This window comes from Microtus ochrogaster (assembly GCF_000317375.1).
Source record: "Microtus ochrogaster isolate Prairie Vole_2 chromosome 14 unlocalized genomic scaffold, MicOch1.0 chr14_random_2, whole genome shotgun sequence".
Taxonomy (NCBI): Eukaryota; Metazoa; Chordata; class Mammalia; order Rodentia; family Cricetidae; genus Microtus; species Microtus ochrogaster.
In genome coordinates this window covers 12881468-12906860 of record NW_004949097.1, presented here as the reverse complement: position 1 = coordinate 12906860, position 25393 = coordinate 12881468, and the positions used below count along the sequence as shown (strand labels likewise).

General features: G+C 47.1%; 1 protein-coding gene across 1 annotated transcript in view; it reads left to right on the top strand.

Annotated features, from left to right (window-relative positions):
• Positions 1 to 25393, top strand: part of Itpr2 (inositol 1,4,5-trisphosphate receptor type 2) — a 408993-nt gene that overhangs the window by 58045 nt on the left and 325555 nt on the right. The window contains exons 3-9 of the mRNA XM_005364599.3: positions 13090 to 13205; positions 14138 to 14224; positions 17391 to 17549; positions 21855 to 21953; positions 22310 to 22393; positions 22596 to 22742; positions 23683 to 23778. Of these exons, the coding sequence (XP_005364656.1) occupies positions 13090 to 13205; positions 14138 to 14224; positions 17391 to 17549; positions 21855 to 21953; positions 22310 to 22393; positions 22596 to 22742; positions 23683 to 23778 (788 nt within the window). The remainder of the gene's footprint in view (positions 1 to 13089; positions 13206 to 14137; positions 14225 to 17390; positions 17550 to 21854; positions 21954 to 22309; positions 22394 to 22595; positions 22743 to 23682; positions 23779 to 25393) is intronic.

Sequence of the window (25393 nt, the reverse complement as noted above, 5' to 3'; positions counted from 1 at the left end):
CCCTCACACCGCACCCCAGCCCTCACTCTCACACCGCACCCCAGCCCTCACCCCAGCCCTCACCCTCACACCGCACCCCAGCCCTCACCACCTTTAATTTTGAGACAGCCATGCCGAGTTGCTCAGGTTGGCCTTGAATTCACTCCGTATTAAGGCTTTGAAACAAGGTCTCACTCTGTAGTCCAGTTTAACCATGAGCTCTTGAACTCCCGTCTCCGCTTCTGAGGTGCGGGGAACATATCCCCCCCTCCCCCGCCGTCCCTCTCCTTCCCCGTCTGCCTTCTGTTTTCATGTCAGGTCTGCACACCTCCTGTTATGATTCTGTGTAGAATCCAGGATCCACAAGCAAGACAAAGCACTTATTTGCATTTCTGAACATGACTAATTTTGTTTAATATGATGCTTAACATGATTAGAGGCAGGCAAGGTGGCTCAGTGGGTAAAGTCGCTTGCTACGAAAGCCTGCTCACCTGAGTTCAATCCCTGGACCCGTGTAAAGGTGGAAGGAGAGAACTGGCTCCACAGAATCGTCCTCTGACCTCCACGTGGGCACCATGCTGCTTGTGCCCTTGCCCCAACAATAATGAATACATGCTTTACATTCCTATTGTTAAAATAAAGCCCACAGAGTCAATTTTAGCTGTCAGTCCAACACAGCCTCGCGTCACCTGGACAGGAATCTCAATCCAGACCAGGTTGGCCTGTGGACATATCTGCAGGGGTTGTCCTGATTGTCGATTGATGTCAGAGGACCCAGTCCACCGTGGGCGGCACCATTCCCTGGGCAGGCGGTCGTGGACTCTATAAGGAAGCCAGCAAAGCACCATTTCTTCATGGTTTCAAGACCCTGTTTAAATTCCTTCCCTGACACCTGTAATGATGGACTGTGGCCAATGGGCTGAAGTAAACCCTTTTCCTCCCTCAGTTGCTTTTGGTCCTGGTGTTTGTCTCAGCTACAGGAAGGAACCAAGAATGCAAGATATTCCAGGCTGTTATCCCCGCAAATTAGAGCTACACAGTGGCCCCAGCCTCAAGTTTACTTCACGCCATGTTTAGGAAAGTTTATCTCAGGAAGCTTAGCCAGATTTGCCTGCTGCACCCAGGGAGTGTCTTATCAACCGATCATCAAATACTTTGGAAAGCTACCCTGGACAGGGAAGTCTCTAGAAACGATGAGGCATCAGGCAGCTGCCCCAGTGTTCCCAGCCTGCCTACTAGGCAACCACAAACAAAACATCCTAGGAAAGCCTTCTGACTGCGAAGCACGGTTTCTGTCTTCACAGCGTTTGTGAGAAGCCACAGATCCATGGAGAGCAGGCACCTGAGGGCCAGCTACAAATACAGCCATTAAAAATTTAAAAAAAAATTATCTAATCTTTATGAGAAGTAGGAAAAGACAAGATCTCCTGAGTAAATTGGGAGCATGGGGATTGTGGGAAGGAGTAGAAGGGGGGGGATTATATGAACCAGGGGCCATCAAGACCATGATGGGGAAACCACAGAGACAGCTGACCCAAGCTCATGGGGAGCTCACAGACTCTGGACCAACAGCTAGGGAGTTGACATGGGACCAACCTAGGTCCTCTGCATGTGGGTGACAGTCGTGTAGTTTGGTCTTTTGTGGGGCCCCTAGCAGTGGAACCAGGACCATCTTTGGCACATGAGGTAGCTCTTTGGAACCCATTTCCTGTGGTGGGACGCCTTGCCCTGCCTTGATGCCAGGGGAGGAGCCTGGTCCTGCCTCAACTTGATAAGCCATATTATGTGGACTCCATGGGAGGCCTGACTCCTTCTGAATGGAGATGGAGAAGGAGTGGATGGGAGGTGGGGATAGAACGAAAGATGGGGGAGGGAATTGAGGAGAGGAGGGAGGGGAAACTGTGGTTTGGATGTAAAATAAATAATAAAATAGACACACAATCCAAGGAGTACTGGTGGCTACAGCGGAGCAGTGAGCGCTGCAGACACTCTTCGTCATGCAGAGTCCTCGGTACCCTGTGTATGTAGTCTGTCCTTGTGCCCACCCCTCCTTTACAACCCCCCCATCCATCCCATCCGGTCCCCTCCAACACACACAACAGCTGGTTGCGTCCGTTCCATCTTTAGCACACAGAGACACGGCTGGTGAACCCACTTCCGCGCTCTGGGTCAGACTCTAATCTTTAACTGGATTTCGTGACCCGTAAAATGACAGCAGCACTGATAGCTGAGAAGAAATTTCCATGGATTAAATAATCTATGCGACGATTTTTATTGGGTTTAGCACCTGGCGTTTAGTCAAGAGCTAGGAGTAGAAGCTGCTGGGTGTGGGGGAGGGGCAGGTAATCTCTTTCATTTTGAGGGTTTCATCTTGTTCGCTGTCTTTGTGTCTGGCTTCTTTTGTTATAACATTTTTGTTAGCCTGGGGCTCCTCCCGGCTTTCAGATGTGTTATGATTTGCTTGTGTTTGGGTTGAATCCTATTCCGTTGTGTGGGTATACCACTATATGGTATTTAAAATTTGGGCCATTTCTTTCTTTTTTCAGCTATTATGACTAAGCTGTGTAACATTTGCATAAAGAGACCATAGAAGCTGCTGGGTGCGGGGTGGGGGTGGGGGTGGGGTGTAGGGTTGAGAATGGGGGGTGGGGTGGGGCGGGCAGAGCACCCCTGACCATTCCTCCCGCCCTCCGAAACTGTCATTCATTTTAAGTTTAGCCATTGCCGTTCTGTTGTGGTTTCAGCCACACTTCTGTAGTGACCAGGAGTGCGGAATAGCTCAAGATTTCTTACTATGTGCGCGCGCACGCGCGCGCGCGCACGTGTGTGTGTGTGTGTGTGTGTGTGTGTGTGTGTGTGTGTGTGTGTGGTGTATAAATGTCCCAGCACGAAGGGAAGAAGATAGCTTGTGGGAGTTGGTTCTCCCTCTCTACCAGGTAGGCTCAGGGGTCTAACACAGGCCATGGAGCCTGGAGGCAAGTGCATTTACCTGAGAAGCCATCTTGCCATCCCTGAGCAGCTTCATTTTTTGATACTTGTAATTATTTTTAATTATTTTAATTATTTATAGGTGTGTATGTCTGCATATGGGGACGAGCATGGGATCGCAGACACCCTTGGAGGTCATGGAGCTGGTGTTACAGACACGTGTGAGCCACCTGATGGAGGCGCTGGGAACTGACCTTGGCCCCTCTGGAAGAGCAAAAATACTTTTAGCCATTGAGCTATCTCTCTGTCTCTTCTGAATGTTTTAATTTTTTTTTTTTTGAGATAGGGTTTTTCAGTGTAGCCTTGGTGTTTTAAAAAATCTTTTAAACATATTTTAAACATCTTTTAAAATGCTTCTTGGCTTTCCTCTTTTTATGTATGTGGTGCACAATCTCACAGCATCCTGCTTTAGAAACCTCAGAACACAAACACAACTGTATTTGCCCATCTACACGGCAGGCTGGACTAATAATAACGAGTATTGACATTGTCCGAACTGTGAGCGCTTTAACCTCATACCCACGCATACTCGGTGGCAGGAAACACACAGGGGAGAAAGCCGGGGCTGGCATTTCCTGCTTCCAGAATGCCAAAGTCAAAGCAAGCCATGGTTTAGTGACTACAGCGGAGACAGGTGAGTGCCCTGGACTCTGTGGATACGGGCGTGAAGTCTGTACTCTGAAAACCGGGAGGAATTGTTTAGGCCTCTTCCCAACACAGGATCCCGTTTTCCCATTCCTTGCCTCAGCATGAGGAATAAAAGTTTACCTGCCTGTGAGTAATTCAGTTTCTGCTTTTCCCAGTTGTTGGCGAGTTTCCTTTGCACTGAGCTAAGTTTTGCTTTGATCCCGGATCAATCGATACAGGGAAATACATTCTCAGTCCCTCTCAGCTTTAACCTGGTGGCCGTCCATTTCTGCAGAGTTTATATGCCTCTCCACTTTCTGTAATGCAACAGTTTCTGTTCTCACTGACGTTCTTCAGCTAGCATGGCTATTGTGCGTGTGTTCCGATGCCTGCAGCCCCAGGTACAGGCTCCTTTGTTAGGAAGCCACTTACAATGTGTCTCCCACAATGGTGTTCTTTTCCTTCTGTGAGGTCCCATTCATTCGTCAACCAGCCCCAAATGGTGGCCTCGTCTTTTCAGCAACTACAGTATTGTGTCCATGAATTATTGCGGTGATTGTATAATATAATTCAAACTTGGTCACCTGAGAAGGAACAGGGGCATCATTTATCATCAGGTGTGGGCAGCTGGAATAAATCAGTCATTTCTTAAGCTTTAGTCAGTGAGGACTTGAACATGCAGGGCTATCTGATCACTGTATCAAGTTTCTGTTGTTAGGATAAAGTAGCCCAGGCTCCAAACTTGTAAAGAAGAGAGACTTACTTAGCTCCCACTCTCTGAGGTCTGAAGACATGGCACCGACATATGCCTGGTTGTGCTGAAGATTCCTTTTGCTCTGTCGTGTCATGGTGATTAAAAATTCTAGCGCCACAGGAAGGTGAGGGTAGGGAGGCTCTCTTGTTCTGTAACATCCATTGCCCAGGAACTGAACAAGATTTCACAGAACTTCCTAAATTTCCCTTTGAGGAAGCATTCCCAGTGACCCCACCCCTTGAAGGTCTCACCACCCGTGAACCTGGCCAAACTCCCCACAAGAGTGCTAGGACCCCGGGTAAGCGAACCACAGAGTCCCTTTAATTACTGAGGTTTGTATTTAAAAGCGAGTGATTCGTATCTCTCTGTGTCCTCTGCGATGTGCCTGAGAGCTTGGGTTTTGTTCTGACTGTGGCTTGTGCGTTTGTGTAAGGTTTGACTGTTGGTGAGAGGACTTGAAAGTCTAGATATTTGTGTGTCAGAAACCTTGGCAAGCAACTCTCTCATCATGGCTGGCCTAACGGGTACCTCCTGGGGTCCTCGGTCTCCATCCTCTTCCCCTCCTTGGGGGATGGAGGCAGCCGCCGATGGACGCTGCTATGGGAAAGGGCAGGCCAAATGGGGGCAGGGAGACATTTTAAAGGTGTATTCACTTTTATCTTCATGCTTATGAGTGTCTGCATGTATGTATGTGTACTGTGTGTGCACAGTGCCCACAGAGGTCAGAAGCGGGCATCAAATCTTCTAGAACCGGAATTACAGATGGTTGTGGGCTGTTATGTGGATGCTGGGAGCTGAACCTAGGTCCTCTGCAAGAGTAGCAATCACTCATCACCGCCGAGCGATCTCCGTGGCCCCACTGAATGCTTTATCGCAACTTTCAGAAGTAGACATGTTTTGTACTGTCACCCGGTGCACACGATGAGTGTACACATTACAGTTCATACGTCCATTCTCAAAAGAGTGGGTGCACCCATCTGCTTCCCCCATTCTTCCCCCTTCAGATCTTTTCTGTCCTGTTCAAAGGGGGCTAGTTAGGATCGAATGGGTTGATTTTTGTCATAGATGGCACGCGTGCGCACACACACACACACATACTTAACATGAGTATCGTACATAGATGTATCCATATAAATTCAGTTTTCTTTCTGTTCTCTTTTATCTTTTATATTTGCTTAATGAAATTTGATTCCTGAAATCAATTAATCCATTACACATTCTTTAAGTCGTCATTGTGATCATGACATCCCTAGAGTGGGAAAGCTGATTGAAACAATTATTCATTGTGTGTTTTTCCTGAGCGCAAACGCTGCGTGTCCATGACATGGTCTGCTAAGTGTTGGAATCCAAACCTTAACCGGAATGTAAATTATCCATAATGTGTTTAAATTGTTTCTCTTCTGATCTGGATGAAGCTTTGCTTCTGAGCATTTATCCATTAACATCTGAACAGGAAATTAATCTCAAGAAGAATAGGATTTTTCAACATTCTCATTGATGCATTTGCATTTATTTTAGTATATAGACATTAACAAAACTCCCGTAGAGACATTCATCAGTTTCTTTTGATCCACCATAACTATTGTACACACATGTGTATAAATCGAATCTATCCCACAGTTTTTATCTGAAAGTTGTTGGTGTCAGACGGTTTTAGGAGGATGGAGGAGAAGGCCAGTATTTTTCCACGGTTTGTCTTTGTTGGTCACGTTAAGAATCTGCTGTTAATCGAGTAGTCACATCTATTGTGGTGACAACAGACCTGGAGCTTGCTGTGCTGGCATGAAAGTTGAAGTGCCGGACTCAAAAGGATTCTGTTTGGGGACACAAGGTTTGTGGCGGAAGCTGGTTTCAACTGGTTCTGAATGACCTCAAGATGCACAGGTAGAATTAAGAACAGCGTTTAACATGAGACAATTTGCCTCAACATGAAAAAGCATGGGAGTAATCACTCTGACTCATAGCTGCATATTAAATGGGGTTTGGGGGCAAATTCCTGGTTCAAATTCCAGATCAACTCCTTAGCCACTTTATGGGCTTGAGAACTGTGTTTTCATTTCTGTGACTCCGACTAACTCTCTAGAATGCGGAGGAAAGGCCTTTTGTTGCCAGTTGGTAATACTCTTTACAGTTTATAGTGTTTGCTGATAGCTAGCCGTTTCGAGGGAACAAACGTGACAATAATGTCTTCACCTTCAAGGTCAGGGCTATAGTTTGGGTCTTGGATGTCCCCTAAGACCTGTGAAGAGAATGCTTGGTCCCCAGTGCGTGGCTCTGTTGTGAAGGAGACAAGTCTGTGGGGGGCCTAGCGAAGGAGTTAGGTGCTTGGTCTGCCATGGAAGGGCAGCTGTTGCTCCACCCCTTCCTGCCCTCTCTTTGCTTGCCTTCTGTGAGGTAAATGGCTCCTCCATCACATTCCCACCATGATTCATGGTGGCGCCACAGATCCAAAGGCAGCAGGACTTGCGCTCATTGTTAGTGTGTTTCTCTCAGGTGCTCTGTCACAGTAACGGCAAGGCCTAACACAAGCAGTCGTTTGCCAGGGTACTGAAATATCCTGTGTGTGGTTGATCTTGTCCGCCCGTGTGTGACATGCTTTCTCTAATCCAGAGGCTTATCAGGAAGAACCTTCACAACCCAAGCTCTGAGTTTTTGCTCCTTTATCTCAGAGAACAGGACTTGGGATTTTATCTGAGTCCCCTTTGAGGTTTTAACACAACATTGCAAAGCCTGGAGCTATAAAGATGTTTCTCTTCCCTTTTGTGGTAACGCAGCAGCTGGCTCTCAGCTGTTTTCACGGGTGCTGGCCCAAGATGTGTTGTGATGTTCCTTCAGTGTTCCTTATGTCTGTCCGTCTGTTCCCTCGGCCTTTTCGGTTCCACACTTGAACCTACTCTCCCTGATAACTACTTACCTTTGAGAGTTTGATATAGACAGTGTGTTCTACAATGAGTTTCTTAGACTGACGTAAATGCCGAGTTTCAGCGCTGTGGAAAACTGTCCTGTTGACAGAGGTTTCTGTTGCCCCTGGTTCTGCAGTCATTCAGTCCCAAAGAAACACACAGAGGTCTACATTAATTATAAAACGGATTGGCCCATTAGCTCAGGCTTCTTATTAACTCTTATAACTTGTATTACCCCATTATTCTTTTCTATGTTAGCCATGTGGCTTGATACCTTTTTCGTCTAGGCAGTCACATCTTGCTATCTTGCTTCCTTCCTTTGTGGCTGGATAACAACTGGAGGCGGAAACTTCCCTCTTCCCAGAATTCTCATTGCCCTACCTCTACATCCTGCCTGGTCACCCTGCCTGTACTTCCTGCCTGGCTACTGGCCAATCAGCATTTTATTAAAAATAATACAAGCGACAGGATAAAAGACCATTGTCCCACAGCACTGCCCCACGACCAGCTCTGACCATTCCACGGCCAGCGCTGACCATCCCATGGCCAGGTCTGAAGTGAGTCGCTGTTGCGGACTGGCCTCTTGCCTTCCTGTCTCCTTCCCAAAGTTGCTCTAACAACTTCATTTGTCACGGGGAAGACCACTGGCCTTGGCTGCATCCCTTCTGAAGAGGAGAACAACATTCCCAGACCTTCCTCCCTGTGCTGGGAGTGAAGTCTCAGCTGCCAGGTTTCCTAGTCAGCGTGAGGTCATCCTACAAGGCAGCATGGGAGAGTATTAGGTGGCTGTCCAACCTGGTGAAAGACAGCCCTGCTGACAGGTTGATATGCACTACTCACTGAAGCCTTAAGACATCTTTAAGAAGGAGGCGCATGAGAAGGCATGCCTCCCCTCCACCCTTGGCAAGATGCACTGAGGTTTACATGCTGGTCTTGACTGGAGTGCTGAGGGTGGTTACTGGGGGACAGAAACAGCCTCAGGGGCAAATATTTTAGGGGTACAAAGCAAAACACTTCAGATGAGTAGGTGGCTGCAGGAAGTGGAGGTGTTGGTTGGTTTCATGAAGGATTTACAGGGCTTCAAATGTGCATACTTGCTTGCGTGCGTGTGTGTGCGTGTGTGCCTGCGTATGTGTGCGTGCATGTGTGTGTGTGCCTGTGTGTGCATGTGTGTGTACATGTGTGCGTGCATGCCTGTGTGTGTGCCTGCATGTGCCTGTGTGTGTGTGTGTTTAGTTCTGGAGCTTGGTGTCTTCCAGTGTGGAGTTTCTGCTACACACCATGAAGAGGTTTCAAGGCTCTTCCCTCCACACAAGTTTGAAACACAGCTGAAGTGATTGTGTCTGGTGGCTTTATTTCCTCCCAGAGCTCAACCTTGGTTCTCAACATTCCTAATGCTGCCTGCGAGCCTTTACTACAGTTCCTTGTGTTGTGGTGACCCTGGCCGTAGGCTTATTTTCATTGCAACTTCAGAGCTGTAATTTGCTACTGTTATGAATCGTAGTATAAATATCTGATCTGTAGGATTGCTGAGGTTGAGAACCACCATTCCAAGGTGGATAGAAACGAAATCCTGATGTTGAGCTGTGGTTCCTCTGACCTGGTGGTGACCAGGTGGTGGGTGACCAGGTGGTGACCAGGTGGTGGGTGACCAGGTGGTGGGTGACCAGGTGGTGACCAGGTGGTGATGACCAGGTGGTGACCAGGTGGTGATGACAAGGTGGTTACCTGGTGGTGACCAGGTGGTGACCAGGTGAGCCCATTGTGCCTTACTGACACATCCCGACAGGCTGTAATCCTGAAGATTATTGGACTCCTATGTGAAGGTTAAATTTGTAAAGGAATTAAACTCAAATTACTTCCATTTATTTGTGCTTTTCATGATTATTCTATGATGCAAACTTTTCATTTTCCTTTTTTTTTTTTAAAAAAAATTTAACTCATTGAGCCTTGAAACCATGACGAGACTGCTGTCTAGTTAACAAGGGGCTCTGAGCTAGTTTCTGAATGGCGGGGGCTTTCAAGTTGAGAGACTGGACAGATCCAGGAATTTGGGGAGCTAGTGGGGTTTTTTGTTGTTGTTTTGAGGCAGGGTCTCACACTGTAGCCTAGGCTGGCCTTAAGCTCATGGCAATCCTCTGTCTCAGTCTCCTGAATTCTTGGATTAGGTGTGTCTGTTTTCTACCTCACATAAACTATGCTAACGTTGACAGCAGGTTTGGGAAGCTCTGCCTAGGTCTGGGTGACTCTGAACTAGCCGAGTTCTGCCAACAGGAAGAAGAGGGCCTGTCTGAGGCGCCACCCACGCTGGTACTGTGACAGAAACTACGCGTTTGAGCCACAAGACAGCGGCAAGTGTTTCCTGTGCTCGATACCACTGTGTTGCATGGACTCCAAGAACTTTATACAAACACGCACAGGGCCGTCTTCCACTGAAAGGGTGGACTTGATGTTAATTGCACACTCTCGGGGTGTTTTCAAGTTGGACCTCAATTGCTGCTTTTTTGCCACTTGCTGAGGGTGTAGTCACCTCTGCGTCTTCATGGGGCTCTGACAGACAGAAGGAGGCAGCATTAATCATACAGCCTCAAAGTTTGACAGGCTTCAAAGTTCACAGAGATTTCACAGATTATCTTTCTGTCCGCCTCAGCACCGCTGGGAATTAGGTGTCGGTAGGCATTATTATACTTTCGTTAGGTAGTAAAAATAGAATTGGACAAAACGCCTGACCAGCTCAAGGTTACTATATATTCCCGAACACGCTCTAGAGGAGGCAGCGAGAGAAAACTAGCTAACATAAGCACCTCACCCCCAGTAACAACTTTTCCACAGAAGGTGTCTGGCCTGGGTTGTCTCAGTGCAAACTGTCTTGCACTCCCAATTCTCCTGCGTATTTACCGACAACACGAGTTGTCACCTGTGGGAGAGTCCCAAGGAGCAGTCTTTAGGCACCTTCTCCAGAGACCCTCCACAGGAAACTTGGCCACAGTGAGCTTCCTGAGGGTGGGGTCTGAGTCATAACACCCGAGGGAGAGGCAGGACTCCTGTTGGGGATTACAGTAAGCACGGTTGAGTGTTTGGTTTTCCTAACCGATTCAGCCAGGTACTCAGGCCTCAATACTGACTATAGAGACATTTTCCTAGCTACCCAAAGGTGCCATTTCAAAGGAGTAGCATTGGGGCATTCTGGAATTTACCCAAAAGTATTTTCCGTGTCAAAAGACCCCTTCCTGATGAACGACAATAGGAATCTGTAGCCGCGGCTTCCTTTCTCACAAGGGAATGAGTCCATGAGTACGGCCATGGGTCAGAGGGCTCTGTTCTGCCTGAACATCAACCTGTGCTTTTGCTGCACCGAGACAATGTAGTTTTGTTACTGGCCTCATATTTGTTGAAATAATCTACAGCATTAACTCACAGACCTTCTTTCATGGCTGCTTGTGAGCAACCTTAGTATTTGTGCTTCAAAAACTTTGTGTAACCCTCTTTGTTATTGCTAATATGTAGGAAATCATTTCTGAGCCTTGTAGGACATGCTGCCAAGGACAACACGTCTCAACTGTAGCCTTTGGTCTTCACAGGCATGGGCCAGGTACATCTGAGTCATATGGCAGCTGCGATGGTCTTCAACCTGGGTTAGCGTTTTGAAGGTGTCTGTTTTCTACCCCATACAAACTATGCATTCTCGGGCTAGGGTTTTATCTCAGTGGTAAATCTTAGTGAGTACATCTATAGCTTGGTGTTTGCATAGTGCGTGCAAGGCTCTGAGTACAATTCTTAGCACTGCCAAACCAAATGAACAAACTTTTATTCATATTAGTATTTCTTAAAATTATTTCTTTATCTGATTTGACTTTTTGAGACAGGGCCTTAAAAATTATTTTTATTTAGATGTGTGTGTGTGTGTGTGTGTGTGTGTGTGTGTGTGCGTGTGTATGTGCTAGTACCTGTGGGAGCCAGAAGGGCACCTTATCACTTGGAATTGGAGTTACAGATGTTTGGTTCTGAGTCATCCAGTGTGGGTGCTGGGAACTGAACTCGGGTCCTGTGGAAGAGCAGGGGGTCTTTTAATGACTGAGCCATCTCTGCAGCTTCATGTTAGTATAAAGTTAGAAGCTCTGAGTTAATTTTCTGTGTATGAAAACAGGGCAGTTGATAGAGTTTGTGGGACGGGATGACTTGGTGGGGGAAGGCTGCCTGTGAGGCCTGGCGCCTTCAGTCTCTGCAGTTTACAAGGTGGAGGGAGAGAGCCACCTTCCTCGAGTTACTCTCTAGCAGTCAGTGTCCAAATAAACACATAAAACGAGAATCTATGCATGTAATTATAAGGTCATTATGTCTCCTGCTTTTAATTTCTTAAAAATCTTAGCCATTCTCCTTGTCTTACCGTTCTATTGCTATGAAGAGACACCGTGACCACGGCAACTCTTACAAAAGAAAGCTTATGCTGGGAGTGGCTTACAGTTTACTCCACCATCCTCATGGCAGGGAGCGTGGGCACACAGGCAGACAGGTGCTGGAGATGTAACCAAGAGTTCTATGTTTGTATCCACAGGCAGCGGGTGGAGAAAAAGAGACACTGGGCCTGGCTTAAGCATTTGAAACCCCAAAGGCCCCCCATACTCTGTCTCCAACAAGGCCACGCCTCCTAATCCCCCATCAAGCACACCATTCCCTCGTGACCAGGCATTCACGTCTGTGAGTCGTGGGGCATTTCTGCTCAGCCACCACAGCCCTTAGTCATTTTATACTGTTAGGATAGTTGAGAATGCAGCTCAATGGATATTTGATTCTACTGATTTTTGTGTTTTGATACACCCTTGGAAAGTGAGATTGACTCTAAATAGTAGCACATTTATTAAAACAAAGTAAGTTTTTTTAAAGGAAAATTTTCTTTTGGTTGGTTGGTTTGTTTCTTTTTTCTTTCTTTTCTTTTTTTTTAATGTCTTTTTGAGACAGTCTTGCCACATAGCCCGGACTGTCCTGTAACTCACTCTGTAGCCCTGGCTGTCCTGGAACTTGCTAGGTAGACCAGGCTGACCTTGAACTCACAGAGATCTGCCTGCCTGTGCCTCCCAAGTGCTGTGTGTGACTGAAGGCATGTGCCACTATGCCTGCCAGAATTTTTTTTTTTTATCTTATTTGACTGTTTGGCCTTTGCATGTTTGACCTTATAAGAGGTGGGCAGCATGGTTCCTGGCTGGGATCCCGGACCGTGTAAGTGGAGGAAGCTGGGCAGCACGCAGCCAGCCTTCCCTTCTCCCTGTCTGTGGCCCGTGAGACAGCGCTAGGAAGTGTATTTTACCACTGAAACAGGAGGAACATCCAGGACACCCTAGACCTTGGGAGCTGTATTCCATGTTGAGATCACCTCATGATCCTAGGAAATCACTAGCACATGGAGGACTCTGAGCCTGCTTGTCTTACCAGGGAGAGAATTATGCTTGAGATACCACCACCAGGGTCGCCTATGATCCTCCTTGTCTACCTAGTAAGATGGAGTTCAGCCTGTGCTATATGAGACCCTGTCTCAAGAAATCCAAAGCCAACCAAAATTGGAAGAATTGCCTTATATCGTTACTGGATTAACTTCATGAATCACACGAGCTACAATGTTTTATAAAACCCTAATGAAGACTTATCTATTTTAATGAAATCTAACTGGGTATTTGAAAAGGATGTTATAGAGTAATTTAAGACCTTTTCAGGGGATGACTGTGACATGACCTTTGAATGACCTCCCAGATGCTAAGAGATCCCAGAACCACAGACTAGGCTTGCAAAGGGTGTCTGGAGAGTGCCTGCAGCCTTAGTAACATCGCTCTGTTTGTTTCTCAGACTGCCTTTTCAAGGTGTGCCCTATGAATCGATACTCTGCCCAGAAGCAATACTGGAAAGCCAAGCAGGCAAAGCAAGGAAACCACACGGAGGCCGCCTTGTTGAAGAAGCTTCAGGTAAGCGAGCGGCTGCTGTCTTCCTCCAAGATTGGCCTGAGAGCAGCAATAACAAGCAGACCCTCGGCTGCCCGCCCGGCTTGTTGATCTCACCAGCAAGCAGAGAGAGATTTCAGAGAAACTCAAGGCGTGGTGCAGAGGGACATGGTCGTCGGTTGCAAGGCATACCTACTTATTTCCTGGCATGTGGGTAAAACGTCCCAACTGTTATTTTTTTAAGGTGTGCCAGGCTAATTCTAAACTGCTCACCGAGCTGAAAATGAATTAAAAACCCCTGACTGTTAAATCTAATTATAGTTTACTCCATATAGTACTCCCCACTCCATCAGTCTGTGGAGAAAATAAAAGATTTTTTTTTGGACTGAGTGTGAATTTGCTAGTGCTAAGTTTTGTATCATTTAACAAAACTCTCAGAATTGGAAGCTATACGTTGAGATTTTAATTCACCTGCCTTTCTAACACTTTCAAGTCCTGTCGTAGAAAAGTTCCTAGCTCCAAAGAACCTTCTACTTAACTGACATTTTCAGTGTAGAAACAAATGGCCCAAGACAGGTTTGGCTACCTTTGGCACAGACTGCAAAGTTGCCACACACACTTGGAATGGGGGCAGATCTGGGAACCTAGTGTACATATACCCCCAATAACAGAAAACTTCCTTGCTGGGCATGGTGGTGCATACATTTACCCAGCACTTGGGAGGCAGAAGCAGGCAGATCCCTGAGCTCCAGTCTAGCTTAGTTACAGGACAGCCAGGACAGCTAGGACAGCCAGGGCCACACAGAGAAACCCTGTCTCACTCCCTCCCCCCACCGCCCTTCCAACTCTCCAGTAATGCAGCCTGTCTGGGTTATTCTCGTTACTGAGAATACTTTGTAAACCATCTTCTCTGCTTGCTATGTCTCCACACTAAATACTGGGTTACCCCCTTGCAGCATGCTGCAGAACTGGAACAAAAGCAGAATGAATCAGAGAACAGGAAACTTTTGGGAGAAATCGTGAAATACAGCAACGTTATACAAGTAAGTCTCCATTTTGTCCTCAAAGAGGGAAGCGTTTTAGGGGGTGACCTGTCAAATTACCCACCTGACAAGCTGTATGAAACATTTGGGGTACCGTGTTTGTCCTTTGGTGGGGATTATAATTAGGATGAAGGTTTCTGTGGACATAACACATGCATACCGAATACATCTGGTGCCAGGCCCGATGGTGCCAGCCCGCAAGCACCGAACATAGGCTATCCGTGCGGGCACACAGAAAACTGATCTCTAGACGGGTCTGATTACCAAAGGCAAGACTGTGCAAGAGGGTTTGTAAGGCCCAGAATACAGTCCTTTAGATGGGTGGGCTGGTGCTCATAAAAGTAAACCTTACAGATCACCATCCTAGACAACAGCCCTCTGTGCAACCAGGACCAGTGTCTAGCAGCCAGAAGTGGAGCCCCAAGCAAGAGAGAGCAAGCATGGGTACGGCTGCTTTTTAAAGCGGACAAAGACCACACCCAAGTGGGTTGGTATCTTAAAGGCTATTGGCTGAAGGAGCGGAAGAAACTTCCACAGCACCTCCCCCTTTTGTTTAAGTAAGAGAGTACCAAACCCGATACAAAACAATATACACTAGGAACAGATATCAAGCATAAGAATTAGAATTACAATCAGCATAAACAATATTAAACAAGGAACATATGCTAAATGTTTTAATAAACATTCTATCCTAAGGAATCTAAGTCTTGTATTGGAAATGGCTTGGCTGGATCATAAGAAGATGGTAACTATGACTATCTAATCTTCAACCCCATGTTGGAGCTGTATCTTTTCCCTGGGGGGAGGAGAGTTTTCAGAGTGTACACGTGGTCTTCCTTTGACTTCCAGTCTTCATGTCAGCATGCACACTGATCTATCTCTGCTGCATTCCTTTCCCCTGCTTCATTTGGTCTTTTAGGCTTTTTTGTTGTTGTTTGTTTGCTAGTAAGTGCCCCACCTTGTTCCAAAAAGAATGTGAGACCTTTTCCAAGAAACACAGCGCATGGGGAGATCAAGCCCAGTCATCAAGGGAGGCATCTGGGTCAGAGGGAAAATACTGGGCAGCTGGATGAGGTGAAGGCTTGGTTAGAAAGTTTGGTAAACCCTAGCCGAAGGCATTGCTGCTGCTGCTGCTTCTGCTGACTGCAGCCCAAGGCGTTGTTGCTGCTGCTTGGCCTTAGGAAGGGCTCGCCATAGCCCTGGTAGTGGAAGTCTACAGTATAGCACCCATCTGGAGTCTAGAAGCACAGTCATTCCCAGAAGGGAGACCAGGAAAGCATTTCTCTCGAGGGCACATAAAGAGGAAACTGTTTAAAATGGTAAACAGTGGTTGCACAGGTTCCTTACAGTAACCACCACAATGAGCCTTTATAAGGCCGCCTTAAAGAAGAATGTCTCCCGGTGTTTTGTCATCGACCAGTGGCAGTGTGCCAGAGGCCATGGCAGAGCTCTTCCCCACAGGACAGGACTGGCCCCAGCCTCTCGCATGTGTGACCTCATCTAGTGATGGAGGGAGTGACCTTTGGCCTGGTGGGACAGCAGCCCCCTAAGTAGTCTTCCAGAGATGTCTCTTCGCTGAGTTTAGGACACTCATTCAGCTCCCCGTCAAGTACTTCAAGTACAAATGCTTGTCTAAGGGGCTGCGCTTAGTGCTTTGACATGGACCCTGGAGGTACACACTCAGGCTTGAGGAAGTGTGTGTGTGTGTGTGTGTGTGTGTGTGTACAAGTGCCTGTGTGCACGTGTGTTCGTGTGCAGGTGCATAAGTGTCTGTGTGTGAAGTGTGCGTGTATGAACATGCATGTGTGTGCATGTATGTATGCATGTGCATGCATGTGAACACACACACATGTATGTGCAGACACGTGGGTGTGGAGAGAGAGAGAGAGAGAGTGTGTGTGTGTGAACGTGTGCGTGCATGTATGTGTGCATGCATGTGAGCCTGGAAACCTGATGTCAGCCTCGTCTCAGATATTGTTCTTAGCATCGGTCCCATGTTGTTTTGGGGGACTAAGGCTCTCACAGCCTGGACTTGTGGATCCAGCAAGGCTGATGCCAGGGAGTCCAGGATATGCCTCCCCGGTGCTGGGCTTGCAAGTGTGTGCCTCCTCACCTCGCTTGACTCTTTAACCTGGGACTTGAACTCAGGCCCTACTGCTTGTAAGGCAGCACTTGATCAGCTGAGCTGCCGCCCAGACTTGTGGGTGTCCATGCCTTTAGCAGTACAGGCAGGACCAAGGGTGGGACCTGGAGGTTTGCACAAAGATGATTCTTTCTTCAGTTAAAAATTTGTCACTTTACTTTGAAATAACGTCTGCCTCATCTTGCAAGTGCTAAAATGTCCATTCTCTTTTGAAGGCTTTTGGAAATAGGTGGGAAGTTTGCTTTGTCTTCGTAGTTCTCCCCAGTGAGGTTTTGTTTGGGGAAGACTGCCAACGGCATCTGTGAAGGGAGAGGCAATGGCCCTCCTGCTTGAGTCTCAGAAGTGGGGTCAGCGTCTCCTTGATGCATGAGTCTCAGAAGTGGGGTCAGCGTCTCCTTGCTGACTCATTTGACATCGGAGAGAGAGACAGAGACAGAGAAACAGAGACAGAGAGACAGAGACAGAGAGACAGAGACAGAGGCAGAGAGACAGATACAGAGAGACAGAGACAGGAAGACAGACAGAGAGACAGAGAGACAGAAACAGACAGAGACAGAGAGACAGAGACAGATAGAGAAAGAGACAGAGACAGAGAAAGCTCGTGCTGTCGATGGGCTGAGGAGCTTAGGGCGCCGAGTAGGTCTGTACCTTCTCCCAGGCTTTGATGTTCTTTGGCAGATTCTGCTTGTATGGATGTACAAGTATCGGAAATGGGTGAGATTCCAGGGCCCTCCGGGTCTTTTTTCTTGTAGAAAGCCTGGTGCTAGTCTGTTATTTCTCGGTGGATAGAGGTATCTTTAGTGTCCCTAGTATGTCTTCTTTAGGTTGTCACCATCACCCTTGAAGCAGAACTTGGGGTGGAAGCAAGGAGGAGACAGGCAGGCAGCTTGGGAAGTTAGTGGCTCTAAGCCTTAAAATAGTTCCTGTGTTCAGTCTTCAGCATGAGCTGGTGTGCGGATTTATGACTATGGCTACCCGAGGAGACCATGGGTACAAGCTCTAACACACATCTTTCTCCTGCAGCTGCTTCATATAAAAAGCAACAAGTACCTGACTGTCAACAAGAGGTTACCCGCTTTACTGGAGAAGAACGCCATGCGTGTGTCACTAGACGCTGCCGGGAATGAAGGGTCCTGGTTCTACATCCACCCCTTCTGGAAGCTGAGAAGCGAGGGTGATAATGTACGTGAGCCTGGGGACTCAGATAAGAGGGACACAGCGCATGCCATTCTCAGAGAGCTCAGAAGCACAGAGAGGGGAAACACAGTCTTCGGCCAGCTAACTCTCTGAATTACCTAAGTTAGTTATGAAATAGTGGGCTGCATTATGACAATTCAGCACATATGTGTCACTGTACTTTCTAACATTAGGCATTAGCAGTTTTTACTAGGATAAATGCATTTATTTACATTATACACCACGCTCAGAAGTCACGGGACAGGGTTCAGCTCAAGTGAGAGTCATCTCCAGCCAGAGTGTACGCAGCATTTCAGAGAGGCAGGTTACCTTCCTGCTTACTCAGGTTACCTTCCTGCTTACTCAGGTTGAGCTTGCTTGCAGGGAAGAGGGCACGGCGGCACCTAGCCTTGTGAGTGAACCAGGGAACCCCGAGAGCCGTGACGGTGGTCCATTCGGGACCTCCTCAGTCTACGCCTCACAGTGCTGTCACGGAGGAGCAGCATGTGAAGGGCTGGGACGGCTGCTCACTGTTAATGCCCACTCCAAAGACCGTGACGCCATCATTGGAACAGTGGGTCTCAACCTCCAAATGCTGTGACCCTTTAACACAGCTCCTCAGGTTATGGTGCCCCCAACCATAAAACCATGCCTGTTGCTGTTTCATAACTATATTTTGCCACTGTTATGAATCATAATGTCAACATCTGTGTTTTCTGGTGGGATGGTCTTAGGTGACCCCCGTGAAAGGGTCATTCAAACTCTAAAGGGGTTGTGTCCTACAGGTTGAGAACCACCTGCATATTGTTTTGTCTTATTTATTTACTGAGATGGCATCTCACTGTATTCCTGCTGGACCTGGCACTTGCTGGGCGGGGTAGGCTGGCCTTGAACTTGTGCTGGTCCTCCTGCCTCAGCACCAGGATACTGACTGGCGTGATTACAGGCTAACAAGCAGATATTTTGGGGGTAGTCCTTAGCACTCAGAAGATGCTCAGTAAAGGCAGGCTTGTAAGTAGAACTCCTGACCAAGTGCCAGGCGATCCGCCCTTGCCGTGTGGAAGAGGTAATGTGAATTCTCACTGAGGTGCAAACGGGATTGTCTGCCAGAGTTTTCACAGTCAGTACCTTCGTTAAAGATTTAGTGTGGCTGGAGTATTTCTTGTGATATAGATATATTCTCCTTTTCCAGTGAGTTTTAAAGTGGCAATTCAGTTCCACAGGGCATGAACGCTGTGGTTTAATTGGGTTAATAGATTTTCTGGTGATGTCTTCCTTAGGTAAGGCTTGAGATGCATGGCACGAGGGACACGTTGGATTCCTTGGGAACCCAGTGCTGTCCCCACCTTTACTTTAGACCTTAAGTGACGTGTGCAGTGAGCATGGTGCGTCTTCATTCTGAACGTGTAGTTAATTACAATCAACTCCCCATTATTCAAGGGCAGTTTCTGAAGCACCCACTTCTCTGGTAATGCTGTCCACAAGCCCCCAGCTCCCACGTTGCCCTCTATAGGTGGTCCATGAAAAGGAAACATCAAATCAAACAAATCCTCAGCTCACACTATGAAAGAACACAGTGACCGGATGAAACCAGCCTTGGCTCTGGGGTTGCTGTGAATTCCATGGTCCCCTCTGCCTGTTCCTCCCTTTTCCTCTTTTTGCTACTTTGAAGTCGCTAGATAGTATCAGGCGAGAGTTGAATGTAACGAACTACTTCAGACTACTGGTTTCAGTAGAGACTGTAAACAAAACAAAGCCTTTCACTCTGTCTTTGTGGCCGCCCACGATGCCTTAAGCTGTTCTTATCTGGATGCGCTCCACAAATCCCTGCTGCAACAGCCTTCCACTTTCCTCTGAAACCGCCACTGTGTTGGTTCACCTCTGTGAGGCTTTGTGTGTGGTGAAGGTTATCGAGGAAGGCTGGCATGCCCACCGCCTGCATCAGCCACACACCGACTTGTATGTGACTCTCATGTTCTTGGCTAGGAACAGACAGCGTTCTGAAACCTCAGCCTATTGGAGTTTGTTGAAGGCAGTTGCAAATACTGTCTCTTTGAGTGTTCTTATCATGGCCGAGTTTCTACATAAGTATATGAAGAGGAAATTGCAGTGTTCAGAGGAATTTTAAAATTACAGTTTGCTATTTAGCAATGAGGGAAGTAGTGATTGGGGTGTGTGTATTCAACAAGAAGTCCTTCAAGTTCAAGTAGAGAGTGATGCAGAGGGCAGCCTGGAGTACTCGGTGCACGAGGGAGGAATACGTGGTTTGGGGGAAACAGGTGCATAGGTGCCCACACTTGCAGCTGAGTTACCAGAAAACCCACCAACGACTCCCAGGAGCAGAAAACATCAATATTTTATTTCCACGTGTCTTCTTTCTGTTTGAGCAGTTACTCTTTCATTTTCAGTGTTGACCTAAGGAGACAAGGGTCCTTTACACTGATGGTAGGTTCAGAAGCACGAAGAGGTGGGATTCTTTTTTCAGTCAGGAGGAAATTCTGATGCTTAGTGAGGGACTCTCAGGCAAGATTTTGCGATTTTGCAAAGTGGTGAGCCTGTCATTGGTAGCAGAGGTGGAGCTAGAACATTGGCTTTCTGAGTCCCCTGGTGAGGTGCATTTTACTGTCTCAGGTAACTCTGCAAAGCAGGGACCGCCGCCAGCTGCAGGTGGCGTTGTCAACAGTGACGTCCCAGCTTGAGTGTGACATGGCGGCAACACAGACCCAACAGAAGTGCTTTGGGATTGTAACATGTAAAATAAAAGGGCCTCACCCTCCTACTGTGCATCCAACAGACAGTTTCCTAGTGCCTGAGAATAGTTTAACATATGTCTAGTAATGTGAGTTCCCCAAGATTACAGACTATTTTTTATACACATTTTTTTTCCTAGCTCCTCTTAAGCCCCATCTGAAAAAAAGATTTACTTACTGTTTTTTTTTTTTTCCTTCTCTATCTGAGTGTTTGGAAGGTCGGATGAGGTCCAGAGACCCATCCTGCAAACAGTAGGGATCAGCCCACAAACCCAAGGGCAGCCTTCCTGTGCTTGGTTAGTGAACTTGAGGCTTCTCAGACACACGTGGATCTCAAGATACAGTTATGTCAACACAACTCCTTAACATTATCCGCTTAGGGTCATGTGACACTGTAAATGTGAACGTGTGTTTTGGTTAAGGTACATGGAGATGTTCTGAATTCCAACTATTTTCTCATTTACATATCAAACTAATCTTTAATTGTTCTAATATGTAATTGTTGTAAAACACCCAAAGGGAAGGTTTTGATTCTGCTTCAGAGTGGGAAAGCCCCACAGCTGGGAAAGTGGATGCCGTATAACCATCTGCTAAAGAAATTGAGGGCTGGAGCGGTGGCTCAGTAGTTAAGAACACTGACTGCTCTTCCAGAGGTCCTGAGTTCAATTGCCAGCAACCACATGGTGGCTCACAACCATCTATAGTGGGATCTGATGCCCTCTTCTGGCAAAAATTCATACATACAGATAAAACATTCATCTATATGTATATAAAATAAATAAATCTTAGAAAACAAACAAACAAACAGGAGCTTAATTCTCTCCCATTACTAAAATCACTGTTTTTGCCATTAAGAAAAGGTAATTTTAACTCCCTGAAATTGAATTAGATACACAGATGTGTGCAGATAAAGCAGACATTGCTGTTATCACGCAGGTGAATGTAAGCACAGGCTTAGATATTTTAGTACTTTCCCCTGGAGCCCAGATAATTCTTATTTTAATAGAAACATGGGCTCCTACAGTTCTGGTTTGGGACGTCTCAAGTAAGAAGGAACCAAATGCTCCTAGCTGGACAAAGCCTCGATTTTTACAGGCCATGCCCTGCCTTGTAGTTCCTGAGCCCAGAGATCAGATGCTTCATAATTCTGAGATTTGGGATAAGTGGTTAACCAGACTTGCTTTCGATGGGAAGGGATCACAGCCTTTGGGTGGGGAGGGAGCATGAAGCCATGTGTTCTCGGCTCCCCTGATGAGATTCTGATGCTCCAGTAGCAGAGCATCCTGGTAGCCACCTTCACTGTATCTGCTGCAAGGTCCTTTGGGAAAGAAAATAGCCTAATTCTGACCTTTGCAGATCCCAGTTGACATGAGGCTAGTGAGGGGTGGGATTGGGCAGTTGCCAGAGGATGTGATCTCATGGTCATGTATTTGAACACGCTTCTCAGGGAGAGAAGTCAAGTCACAGTGTGTAGAATGACAGGACCAGGAGGCAGGTGACTGGGAGCAGTGCTCGGGAGTTTCCAGCTCACAGAGCATCACAATTTGTTTCTGATTCCCAGATCGTCGTGGGAGATAAAGTTGTTCTGATGCCCGTAAACGCTGGGCAGCCCCTGCACGCCAGCAACGTGGAGCTCCTGGACAACCCCGGCTGCAAAGAGGCAAGTCCAGGCAGGGAAGGAGTGGGCGCTGATTTTCTCCAGAGGGAGGGGGGAAGAGAGGAGAGAGAGAAAAAGAGGGAGGAAGGGAGGGAGAGAAGAAGAGAAAAAGGGAGAGGAGGAGGGAGGGAGATGCTGTCATTTCTTGATTCTCTCAAGCACCCCCTGTTAGCATCCTCGGGCTTCCGCTGGTCCTAGCTGTCTTGAAAGGGTCCCGTGAAGAAGTTTTTTTATTGAGGCCCATTCTTCATTGTCCATTGTTGTCTTTTTTCTTCCTGTCCTGCTTGAGACGGTAATGTTTGGGTACAGAATATAGAGTCTACTGTCTTATGTCTTTTACTATTTGTTTCCGTCAATAGGTGAATGCTGTCAATTGTAACACTAGCTGGAAAATCACTTTATTCATGAAATTCAGCTCCTATCGAGAGGATGTATTGAAAGGGGTGAGTCAGCCCTCTGCACAAACCTTCATTCTCATGTGCTCTGCACCGGACCCCAGCAATCTGAAATGTGTCCATAGTCAGTAGAGGAATGTGGCTGGCCCTACAGTTCAGAATGCCCAGGCCAGAAAAGAACTGCCGGGACTCCTGTTTGCTGGTCCCAGTGGCTGTTGGAAGGTCAGTGTGTCTTTGCTTGTCTCTCCAGGGTGATGTTGTGAGATTGTTTCATGCAGAACAAGAGAAGTTTCTGACCTGTGATGACTATGAGAAAAAACAGCACATTTTTCTTCGAACAACCTTACGTCAATCAGCAACTTCAGCTACTAGCTCTAAAGCACTCTGGGAAATAGAGGTATGCACTTTTATGGGGGGGGCTTTTACTAAATATTGAGACAAAAAGGTAAAGATTGTTAGGCCATTGGCTTTGCTGTTGCGGGCAACATTGACGGCATGCCCTTATCATGGAATGATTTTGTGAATTGACACACAGCTCTTTGTGGCTGTGACCAATCGAAAGGAATACATCACAATGCAACCTATTATAAAGGAGAACAAATAAATCAAGGGGTTAAAAAGAGAAAAATCCCATTGTGTATTCATCAGAGCCGATCAGACCGGAAGCCCTGCGCCTCAGTGCCTCTGCCTGAGCCATGGCTAGAGCAGACAGAGACAGAACTTACAGCCACAGAGAATAGTGCCGATTTTCCCCTTCAGATGCCATTGGAATCAAGACAGTTAAGAATGCTATTCACCAGGCTGAGGCAGGAGGACAGTCACAGGTTTGAAATCAGCCAGCTCTCCTAAGCGAGCTGGAGGTACCATTATGTAACTCCTGGAAGGGGCTTCATGCAGCCCGCGGGTGCCTGGTGTGGAGTGGGTGTTTTGACTAGACCTTCCCCATCCTGTAGGCTAATAGTGACATATATCAGACAGAGCCATGCTTTATTGTCCAAGCTGGCCTGGAACCCTGAGGCACAAAGTGGCCCTGAACGTTTTGGCAATCCTTGTACCTCATCATCCCAAGTACTGGGATTTTATTTGTGAGCCACCGTCCCCTGACAGGAAACATGGCAAAAGCAGGAAGGCAGTGTTTACAGGTATGAGGCGCTGGCACCCTCAGGTGAGGTAGGACGTGCCTCTTGATCACCACTGGAGAGTTTTGTTATTCTCCCTCATCGTGCCCTCATGATACACGTTCGATGCGTTGGTGCGCTTCGTGGGGGCATTCTGGCTGTTGGCAGTTGCTGGCTGGCGTGTGGATACCGTTTTGTCACCAAAACTCTCCTCTGTAGGTGGTTCACCACGATCCGTGCCGGGGTGGCGCAGGACAGTGGAACAGCCTGTTCAGATTTAAACATCTTGCCACCGGGAACTACTTAGCCGCAGAGGTAAGACTGCTGGGCACTGTGTCGTTAGGTCTCTGAAAAAACGAACCAGGCAAGTCCTTTCTGCAAAACTCATTGCGTTGTCAGAGACAATGTCTATAATTTGATGGTTGCCTGTCATATCTGGGTTGGCGTTTTGTTGTTTTTCCTGTGGTTATGATAAAATACCTTGACCAAAACCTCAGTTGAGAAACAAGTTATTTTTGGCTCCTGGCTAAAAGATGCAGTCCATCATGATGAAGGCAGGGCAGCAGAACTTGAACCGGCCAATCAGATCGCGTTCTCCTTTGTATACAGTCAAGGACCAAGCTCAGGGAATGGTGCCGCCCACAGTGGCCAAGACTTTCTACCTCAGCCTTCTCAGGATAATCTGCCTTGGGCATACCCAGAGACCCTTCTCTCAACTGACTCTCCATCCCATCAAGATGGCTGTTGTGATTAGCCATCACAGTTAGACTGTGAATTGCTATAGTTTTGCATATGTAATGTGTGTTGTTTGTATGTATTCATATGTGTGTGTGTAGGATGAACATGCATGCGGGGACTTGTGCATGGAGACCGTCCGTCAGCCTCATGTCTTTTTGCTCAGGAGTCCATCCACCATGGATTTGGGGACAGGGTCTCTCCCTCAATACATGGGTGGGTTAATTGCAAGCTGGCAGATAGGAAGCTGTAGCACGATTAATAAAAATCCAGAGACAGAAATTGGGGTTCAACCTGAATGTCAGAAAAGCAAGACAGACAGCTACTGGCTCTTACCTCTACATCAGTCTGAAATGGCGATCCTGCCTCCAGGAATCTCAGAATGAGGCTGTGTCTGAGAGCTGTCTCCTCCTGTCCTACATTTCTCTCTAGAGCAGGGATTAAAGGCATACACCACCACTGCTTGGTTTCTATGGCAAACTAATGTGGCTACTGGGATTAAAGGTGTGTGTCACCACTGCCTGGTCTGTAAAGCTGACCAGGGCAGCGGTTTTACTCTCTGGTCTTCAGGCAAGCTTTATTTATTAAAATACAAATGAAATATCACTATAGGAAGCAGTTCATTTCCTGTAAAAAATGAAGACTGTCTTTCCATTCTGTCTCTAGAAAACACAACTTTTAATGCAGCTACTGTCTTGTCTGGAGTATCCACAGGGCCTTTTCTGTGACCTTTAATTCTTTGAGTAACATTTTACTCAATGGCAAAGTAAGAGAAGGAGAATTAAGCGCTAAATGTGTATCATGAAGTGGACTAGGAATCATTTTTTTTATCCACTGCACTGGCATGTCAGAAAGGATGCGTCCGTGGAGAATCCTAACACGGAAGGCATATGCTGGCCTTTGAGATTTCCTGCGTCAGTTGTGTTGGAGGTCCTGATATGCTCAGATGTCAGAATGCTAGTCTTCGCAGGATGAAAGTTATCTAGACTTGTGACCAAGTCCATTATTGTCACCGTTACTTGGTTAAAAAAGAATTTCCTTCCAGAAAACAGGTGACAAACAGCTTCCGAGAATCGCTGAGAACCCACAGTAATCCTCTCACTACTTTCCTTTGCTTGTTTGTTTGTTTAGGTACGTGACTGCTGCTGCTGGTGTGTGTGTGTGTGTGTGTGTGTGTGTGTGTGTGTGTGTGTGT